This window comes from Benincasa hispida, chromosome 12 (genome assembly GCF_027475165.1).
Source record: "Benincasa hispida cultivar pf3 chromosome 12, pf3_genome.v1.1, whole genome shotgun sequence".
Classification (NCBI taxonomy): Eukaryota; Viridiplantae; Streptophyta; class Magnoliopsida; order Cucurbitales; family Cucurbitaceae; genus Benincasa; species Benincasa hispida.
The window spans coordinates 49,553,438-49,563,323 of NC_143489.1; the positions used below are offsets into that span (position 1 = coordinate 49,553,438).

At 39.4% G+C, this 9,886-nt stretch overlaps 2 protein-coding genes across 2 annotated transcripts; both read right to left on the reverse strand.

Annotated features, from left to right (window-relative positions):
• Positions 1-5,439: 5,439 nt before the first annotated feature.
• Positions 5,440-5,826, reverse strand: LOC120067521 (uncharacterized). The gene has a single exon (XM_039019072.1). The coding sequence runs from the start codon at positions 5,824-5,826 to the stop codon at positions 5,440-5,442; it is 387 nt and encodes a 128-aa protein (XP_038875000.1).
• Positions 5,827-5,859: 33 nt separating this feature from the next.
• LOC150032042 (uncharacterized) lies at positions 5,860-9,351 on the reverse strand. The gene is made up of 6 exons (XM_090308359.1): positions 9,285-9,351; positions 8,337-8,482; positions 7,662-7,998; positions 7,193-7,454; positions 6,699-6,937; positions 5,860-6,275 (listed from the first exon to the last, which is right to left on the reverse strand). The coding sequence occupies exons 1-6, from the start codon at positions 9,349-9,351 to the stop codon at positions 5,860-5,862; spliced, it is 1,467 nt and encodes a 488-aa protein (XP_090164485.1).
• Positions 9,352-9,886: the final 535 nt, after the last annotated feature.

Here is a 9,886-nt window from a genome sequence, read left to right on the forward strand (position 1 = left end):
CTCCTTCCGGCATTTCAACCTCAGCAACTAGGCATACTCAGGGTTTGAATGGCTCTGGAATTACTTCATTTGCACGAGCGAACTTCTCCAAACCTCTGTTTGAATTCGAGCTTCTCTTTTAAACTAACAGCTGTATGTTCTCCTTTTAACATCAAGCTGCCACCTCATCCTTAAAGGATAATATCAAACCTGAGTATGACAGATGGCTTAGTTGATCAATCACCAAGATGATCTTTCCCTCTTGGTTATCGATGCAAGGGTCAGCTCCCAGTCAACGCTTGTAACCACATGGCCGCATACCTCATCCTCCATGCATCACCCAATCTGGCTAACGCATAGCTCACTTAGTGGCTATTGCGTCCCTCCTTTGGTCGTATACTTCTAAGCCAACGCATGTCCTAGCCCACGCATAGCTATCTTATCATATCAACCATGCGTTAGGCCTTACTCGTTTCATAGCATAATTTTAGCGTGCATCACATACTACATCGTCTAGCGCCCAACGTCTATCGTCTAGCATTGATGTTGATCGTGCAGTGCCAACGCCTTGTCGCTTAACGCCATCGTTCAACGCATAGTGCTATCGCTTAGCGTTACCCTTCGTATTGTCTAGCGCCATACTTTACCGCATGATCGCCTATCGCATCGCTTAACTCTGCGCATTTGCGACACGATCACCTACCTCATCGCGTAGCGCTGAACGTTTGCTAGACAATCGCATACCTCATCGTGTAGCACAACTTATTTACTACACGATCGTCTAGCGCCCAAATACCCTTGCAAGCTCCTTGGCTGCCGCAAGCCTTATCAACACATGATGCCTTTCAACTCATGCGTTCATCCTTAGTACCAATGTATAGTTTATCCTTGCCTTCAACACTTAGCCTCTACAAACCTTGGTTGCTACACACATAACCCCATGCGTCCACACTTCTCCATCAACGCATGCCTACACTTTGCTTCCATACTTAGCCAATTTTCACTTGTTATATTATCTAAAACTCACCCTTGACTAAGTATTTCTAACACTTAGAATTTTCTTCCTCCATCTGCCTACTTTCTTTACCTCCTTCTATAATTTTACTTAGCATGCTTGTTACTCACTTATGTAGGAAAAATGGAGTACGGAGTTTGAAAATTACCTCCCCCCTTAAAGAAATTTCGTCCTCCAAATTTGCTCGGACTTACTTATAACTAGAGTTTCACAGAATCCTTTGGTTGTAAACTTTACAATATTCTTCTTCTTTTTCTTTTTTTTTTACTACGCTTCCGCTGTGCTACTCTGATATTAACTTTATTCATACTAAGTAATACTAGTACGTATGAACAACTTGGTCATAATAATGCACTATATTTGTTACATCATTTGATGACTCTTCCATTCTTCACTGAGTCATAACATTTACTTATTACTAGTGTGGTCTTTTTCCCTTTGCTCGCAATACCTACTAGAACATTCTTTTCCAATTGTCATACCTTTGAGTTACTTACTAGCTATGAAATCATTATTCGTATCAACCAGACTTCCCGACCTAACTGCGGGCACTCTTCTTAAGATGTCCTGTCTATCCATACTTGGGAGAAGACATCCATTCTACTATAACATTTCCCAACTATGGCTTACTATACTATATACATAAGGTTTTCTTAACTGTACAAGTCTCTAGCTCAGTCATAATTCAAACTTCGAGCTATTACTTGGAACATCAGCAAATCTGGACCTTTCTCCTTTTTCCTTCTACTGACCATATTGTTCCTTATTTTTTTATACTCAATGTATCCCTGGTACATTTCGAGCTCACTCTTGCTCATCTTTTCCCTCCTCTTAGGATTAATCTGACTAGGACTTCCTCTAGATTACACCTTTTCCCTGAATTCACTAGAATAGACTTCACGTTTGCCACCAACCTCTGAGCAAACCTGCTAAAATTTCTATCTCTATTGAAAAGTCTATGTTTACCTGTGTGACTTCCGACTTCCCTTTTTGAAGTCTTCCTTCCTGAGTCACTGAAACTTTATCTTTCACTTACTGGAATCTCCGTTCTTTCGAATCTCAGAGCTTCTAAAGGTAGGGTCAGGGTTCCCATTGTCTGTCTGCTTGCTAAGCTTGCCACTTTTACTTGACATCTTCCTTTTACTTTGGTAGTAAACATTAACAGGACTCAGGACTCAGACTCATATATATAAACTTTTCCCCTTTCTTCACAAAATCTTTTGCTCTGATACCAACTTGTCACACCCCGCTCCAGATTACCCTCTTAACCTGGATGGAATGGTGACTGCAGCAGTTACCAACCCTTTTGCTGGCACTTACTGCCTATCTAACCTGTTAAATTTTTCTCAAACCCTGAATATGTACATTTCATCAATATACGAACATCCTATAGCACTATTTTATGCTTTGCTGGCCTATGCCTTAATCTATCAGTCTAGAGTGGCCTCTCTTGCCCACTCTTTATGATCCTTTACTGCATTACTACTTAACTAGGAAGGAACCCTTTTGTTCTCTTCCTAAAACCATAATTTGCAACCTTAGTTGAGAGAGAACCTTTTCTCAATTCCTCAACGTCAATCCAAAGTTAGTGTGGAGTGATCTCTACACTATCAATAACAACTTTTCTTACATTCATGTGATTCTAGTTTAAGTACCATCATACCTTAGGTACTACTTCTCAGATACTTTCTCCGTGTACTTCAGTATCAAACTGCTCGGATACCTTCTCCGTGTATTCAGTATCGATCTATTTAAATTCAAAGACAAAGCTTCAGTACCTTCTCCGTGTACTTCAGTACTGAGCTACTCATACTCAACTTGCATATTCTTATCTATTAATCACTTAGTTGCCCATAAACATTCTATACTAACGCATCCGCATGGTCAGTGAAAAGCATAGCACAAATATAACATTAATGTGAGATACGTTGCTTGGTAACTATTTGAGAATAGTTGTCATAAATAGCTTTCAGTAAACATGCATTGCTAAACATTCATAAGCATTAGCAATTTACTTAAAACATTTAAAGCATTTAGAGTCACTCACAGTCTTTGGCAATCTTCTTCATGTATATGCTCACTGTACGTTGAACACTTAGCCAAATTCTTAGGCCTCAACTTGACTAGGCAGCAACTTCATTACCATGCGTCCATGCCTTACGTTAGGTGTTCAAGCCTCTTATGCAACCAAGCTTTCAGCTCACGCCTATTGCCCATCACATAGCAACCTTTGTGCGCATCGTTTAGCTCATGCACCCGTTTTGTGGCATATCAACGCATGCCCCATGTGTTCGTCTAGTTGTGCCCATCATTTAGCTCATGCGCCCATCTTCTGGCACATCAACGCATTCCCCATGCATTCGTCTAGTTGCATCCATCGTTCAGCTCATGCGCCCATCTTGTGGTACATCAACGCATACTCCATGCCTTCGTCTGGTTGCGCTCATAAACTCTAACGCAAACTTGCACCCATCGTTCAGCTCATGCGCTTATGGCTTCAATATGCATTGCATAGTCTAACGCTTCTTAGCGCGTCCTTGCGCCAATTCAACCTCCAACACATGCGCTCAACATCATCGTCAAGCCTTTAAAGCTGCTTGCTTGTTCAACCCAAGCAGCTGCCTGCTTGCTCAAGATTCCAGGTTTAATTTACACTTTTAATAACTAATTTTTCAAGCCTTTTCTCAAGAAATTTACTTCTACAAACACTCTCTAAAATTTCTTAGCAAGCTTAACTCAAAAATTTAGCTCAGAATTCCTCGTGGTTGGGCCGGATCCTCAGATCATTAAGATTGGCCCAACTTACCGGAGAATTCGACCTCCAGCCGGATTCTTCATACTCTAGCTCGATTCCGCTAGAATCTCCCTCTGATATTTTAACCTCAGCAACTAGACATACTCAAGGTTTGAATGGCTCTAGAATTACTTCATTTGCATGAGCGAACTTCTCCAAACCTCTGTTTGAATTCGAGCTTCTCTTTTAAACTAACAGCTGTATGTTCTTCTTTTAACATCAAGCTGCCACCTCATCCTTAAAGGATAATATCTAAAACTCACCCTTGACTAAGTATTTCTATCACTTAGAATTTTCTTCCTCCATCTGTCTACTTTCTTTACCTCCTTCCATAATTTTACTTAACACGCTTGTTACTCACTTATGTAGGAAAAATGGAGTACGGGCTTTGACATGGGCGGTCATTAAATCTTCTGCTCAGTGCACCGATTAGTGGTCACCGAAAGTTGAGTGTACTTGCTACAGTGTGGCTTTAACGGCTTGTCAACTAAATTCAGATTCGACCGTCATTAGCTTTTCGTCCCATCATGATTTATTATGTTGTCACCTTGCTGCACAGTCTTTATGCGGCCACCTTTTGAGCAACTTCTCACGATCGTATGACTTTGCGATCGCAATCTTCAAGCGCGTTGATGCCTAATTCCATTGGATCGCAATTTCCTTTGCGTCAATGCATTTTTCCTGCACAAAATAAGTAAATTAACTTCTTTTATGCGATGGGCGCATGCGATCGCAATTTCTTCAGTTTAGCACTTTTGGACATGATATTGTTTATTTTTACCGTTGCATTCTCTCATTGTTTTACTTATTTGAGCTGTGATAATGTGTATTTCTACCCGTTATCAACCGCCGGGAACCTATCACTCTTTTCTCGCGAGCCCTAACAGAACACAGCGGAGGTAGCTCTTTTTACCTCTATCCATGCACATTTTTTCAGCAGAGAAAGGAAACTAGTATATTTCTCTTTTAATATTTTTTTTCTCTTTTACAAACTAGGCTTATTATTATTATTTTTCACTATCTAGTTTTACTCTCAGGCACTAAAAGTTACTCTCAAGCCAATAGGGGGCCTTTCAAGGTGACAACGAAAATCCGAGATAGATAATTCGTTTCTAATACTTTAAAGGATTTAAAACCCAAAAAAAAAAAAAAATTCAACTTGGGTTCATTTTACATGGATTTCATGAATAAAAATTATAAAAAGCTCAAAATTGTGAAAATTACCCATTTTAGGACAGACAACCCATTGAGTGCATCATCAATAAGTCATTGAAAGGAAACAACAAATACAACAAACAAAAATAGGCATACCATGACACAATTGATTTAATTTTTAATCCTAAACATGCTTCGCTCAGTCCCAACTTTAAGAATATGCATTGTCCTTAATGTTAAGGACAAAAAGAGAAAGGGGAAAAAGGGAACAGAAAAACTCCCCTGGATTTTTGGGCTTTGGCATATAAATCTTATATCTCAAGAGTCAAAATTGCACAACTCCTATAAAGAAGGGTAAATGTAGTCAGCCATTATTAAATCAAAAATAAAATAGAAAGGAAAATAGAAGAAGGGAAAGAAAAGCAAATAAAACTCCTAGTTTCCTCCAGGTAGCGCAACGTTTAACGTCTTTTTTTAGACGCCTGGTGATACGGGCTCAAGTGATGACAGGCATAGCTAACAAAAAGCTTGCACTAACACAGTTGACTTCTCCTTCATTGAAAATATTTAAGCGGTGCCTGTTCACTTTGAATTCCTTTCCAGTTTCCAGATTTTTGATTTCCAGAACACGATAGGGGAACAAATTAATTACCTCAAAGGGACCAAGCCATTTAGATTTCAGTTTACTAGGCATGAGTGATAGATGAGAATTGTAGAGTAACACTTTCTGCCCGATACGAAATTCTCTTCTCAAAAGGCCTTTATCATGAATATGCTTTGATTTTTTCTTGTAGATCCTTGAGTTCTCATAGGCCTCCAAGTGCAATTCCTCCAACTCTTGTAGCTCTAGTAATCTATACTCACCGGCTTGGGCCAAGTTCATATTACATTGTTTGATGGCCCAATGTGCTCTATGCTAGATCTCGACTGGTAGGTGGTATGCCTTTCCATAGACAAGCTTAAAGGGCGTTGTTCCAATGGGTGTTTTGAATGTGGTCCTATACGCCCAAAGAGCATCGTCAAGGTACGTGCTCCAATCCTTTCTAGTTGGGTTCACCGTCTTCTCGAAGAAATTTTTGACCTTTTGATTTGATATTTCAGCTTGTTCGTTCGTTTGAGGGTGATATGGAGTGGCAATACGATGGTGTACTCCATATTTTCTTATGAGTGCCTCAATGGCCCGGTTGCAAAAATGAGTACCCTGGTCACTGATTATAGCACGAGGTATACCAAATCTAGAAAAAATATTAGCTCTTAAGAAACCTGAAACCATAATAGCATTATTAGTCCTGGTGGGGATTGCCTTGACCCACTTCGAAACATAATCAACAGCTAAAAGAATGTATAATATACCCAAATGAAGAAGGAAAATGGCCCATGAAATCCATACCCCATACATAAAAAATTTCACATACAAGAATAGAATTTAATGGCATCTCATTCCTCCTAGATAAAGATCCTGGCCTCTGACACTTCTCACAAGATTTACAAAATGCAAAGCAGACAGCAAATAGAGAATTCCAAATCAACCCATTATCTAAAACCTTCCTAGTAGTTCTTCTAGGACTAAAATGCCCTCCATAAGCCATCTCATGACAAAAGGTGAGTACTGATTCAAATTCTTCATTTGGGACACAATCCTAATGATTTGGTCAGAACAAATCTTCCAAAGGTACGGTGGTTCCCAAACAAAGTATTTTGAATCACTTTTCAATTTGGCCCTTCTAGAACTAGGCATATCGTAGGGGAACTTACCTGTTACTAGGAAATTAACCAAGTCTACATACCATGGAGTGGGTGTGTCGATATAGAACATGAATTCATCTGGAAAGTTCTCACGTAAAGGTACGGGGTCTTCTTCTTGTACTATTTTGCTCAAATGGTCAACTACCAAGTTTTCTGCATCTTTTCTATCCTTGATGGTCAGATTGAACTCTTGGAGAAGAAGCATCCAACAGACCAATCGGTGTTTTGACTCCTTGGTTATTAGGTACCTGAGAGCAATGTGGTCAGTAAAGATAGTAACAAGAAATCCAAGGATATAGGAATGGAATTTATCTAAAGCAAAAACGATGGCCAAAAATTCTTTTTCAATTGTGGTTTAATTAATTTGATTGGGATTTAGGGTCATTGATGCAAAGCATATGACATGGTTTTTCTGGTCGTTCCTTTGTCCAAGCACCGCTTCCACAGCTAGATTGCTAGCATCACACATGATCTTGAATGGTACGTCCCATCTTGGAGGTTACAAAATTGAGGTAGCGGTAGGCTTCTCCTTTAAGGTGTCGAAAGCCTCTTGACACTTTTTGTCAAACTCAAAGGGAACATCTTTCTGCAATAATGTCGATAAGGGCAATGCCAACTTCGAAAAATCCTTGATAAACCGCCTATAAAAACCTACATTTCTAAGGAAAGAATGAATTTCCCTAACACATGTTGGATAGGGAAGATTAGTAATAACATCTACCTTAACTTTATCTACTTCAATTCCTTTTGCAGAAACTAAATGTCCTAACACAATATCGTGGGAAACCATAAAGTGACATTTTTCATAATTTAAAACAAGATTAGCCTCAATACATCGTTTCAAAAATAGACTAAGGTTATGCAAGCCATCCTCAAAAGACTCTCTGTAAACTGTAAAGTCATCCATAAACACTTCTATGCACTTTTCTATAAAATCTGAAAATATGCTCATCATACATCTTTGGAACGTACCTGGGGCATTGCAAAGGCCAAATGGCATACTTCTGAAGGTATACATACCGTAAGTGCATGTGAATGTTGTCTTTTCTTGGTCCTCTTGGGCGATGGGGATTTGATAGAATCCAGAAAAGCCATCAAGAAAATGGAAAAATGGCTTTCCGGCGAGCCGTTCCACCATTTGAAAAGGGATAGGAAAGTGGTCTTTTTTTGTAACCTCATTTAATTTTCGAAAATCAATGTGCATCCTCCATCCGTTTTGCACACGCATTGGCACCATCTCTCCCTTGTCATTCTCTACAATGGTCATACCGGTCTTCTTGGAACAACGTGAATGGGGCTCACCCACTTGCTATCAGGAATGGGGTAAATGATCCCGACCTCTTTAAGCTTGATTATTTCCTTGAGAACAACGTCCTTTAAGTTGGGATTGAGCCTCTTGAGGGGTTGGACCGTGGGCTTGGCTCCTTCCTCTAGGGTGATTCTATGCATGCAAAGGGTTGGGCTTATTCCCTTGAGATCATCCAAAGTCCATCCAATGGCCTCTTTATAAGTTTTTAGAATGTTGATCAAGGCCTCCTCTTGGGCCGGTGTCAATTCTCCGGAAATTATGACTGGAAGGGTATTTCTTTCTCATAGGTACACATATTTCAAGTGACTAGGGAGAGTTTTCAACTCAAGCCTTTGTACCTGCAAATCAAGCATATCAAGGTCAGAAGAAGGTTCATTTATCTTGGTGGCATCAATAGCAGCTAGAGACAAGTCATGTGAGTCTATATCAATACATGGAGCAATTAACATGTTTGCATTGTTATTTTCATTATGCAAAATATCATCTATAAAATCATGTGCCTTAATCAAACATACAGACAAATATTCCTCAAGAAATTTCATAGCATCATACATATTGAAATAAATAACTTCCCCATTAAATTCTACAGACAGCAAACCCCTATTTACATCAATTTTTGTTTTAGTTGTTTTCATAAAAGGTCTACTAAGCAGAATTGTAGAAGATGAAGGAGAACAAATATCATCCATCCTTAGTATGTAAAAATCAACAGGGAAAATTAAGTCCGCTTGTAAAAGTACATCTTCAACTATGCTTAACGGTTGGATATAAGATCTATCAGCCAATTAGATGCACACAACAGTTTTTTTTTAAATCATTTAATTTCAAATCTTCATAAACATGGTAAGGCATGACCTTTATAGAAGCTCCTAGATCTAACATGGCATGACGAATTACTCGATTACCTATTATACAGGGCAAAGGGAACATACCTAGATCTCGGCATTTTTCAAGCATATTATGTTTTAAGAGAGCAGATACATTTTTACTTACCACTACCCTTTCTTTGTCCTTACCTTTTCTCTTATTGGTGCACAACTCCTTGAGGAATTTAGCATACCTGTGTATTTGCTGAATTGCATTCAAGAGCGGGATGTTAATTTGAACCCTTTTGAACATCTTGATCAGCTCTTCGTCTCTTTGTTCCTATTTTAGCTTTGCTAGCCAGCTAGGAAACGAAGCCTTAGGAATGTAAGGTTCAAGAGAGGGTGTAGAAGGGGTACTTAACTTAGGTAGTTGTGCCTTAGGATCACCATCACTTTTTTCAATTTCTTCATTTGTCTTACCGATTGAAGAAGAATCATCAAAGGAGATCTTGGGTGATGAAAGCTCCTTACCACTTCTTAGAGTCATAGCACTGACGTTGGTATGGTCTAGTTGGGTAGGAAGCTTTTTAGAACTTTTGTTCTCAATTCAATTTATGGCAGCAACTATTTATGTAACATGAGTCCTTAGATTGGCCATGCTTGCTCTGGCCTCTTGTTGATAGGCATTAGTGTCTTGAGACAATTGGAGTGAATCCTTCTGCAGCTGTTGGAGTTCCTGTTGAAATTTAAGAAAATTATCAACTAAAGACTTAACAATGTCTTCTAAAGACATACTTGAGGAAGACGACGACGGTTGATTGGGGCGGTTAGAACTGTCATGTTTCTGTCCTTGGGCTCGACCTCCCCACTTAAGGTTAGGGTGATTGTGCCAACCTGGGTTGTAAACTGGGCCATGAGGGTTGTACTTTCTCTAGTATCCCCCAATTGCATTTACTTGAGCTTGAGGACATGCTTCAGATGCATGTCCAACTACTCGACAGGCTCCACAAACCTTAACTTGAGCTACTCCTCCCTGGGCCAACTATGTCACAAGAGAAGTCAAATTAGAAATTTTAGTTTTT

Coding starts and splice junctions, on each gene's coding strand:
- LOC120067521 (XM_039019072.1), bottom strand. CDS start 5,826: ATGAACTTGGCCCAAGCCGGTGAGTATAGATTACTAGAGCTACAAGAG.
- LOC150032042 (XM_090308359.1), bottom strand. CDS start 9,351: ATGACTCTAAGAAGTGGTAAGGAGCTTTCATCACCCAAGATCTCCTTT. Junction 8,483..9,284: donor TGATGATTCTTCTTCAATCG/GTAAGACAAATG, acceptor ATGATTTTATAG/ATGATATTTTGCATAATGAA. Junction 7,999..8,336: donor TTGATATGCTTGATTTGCAG/GTACAAAGGCTT, acceptor CATTCCTGATAG/CAAGTGGGTGAGCCCCATTC.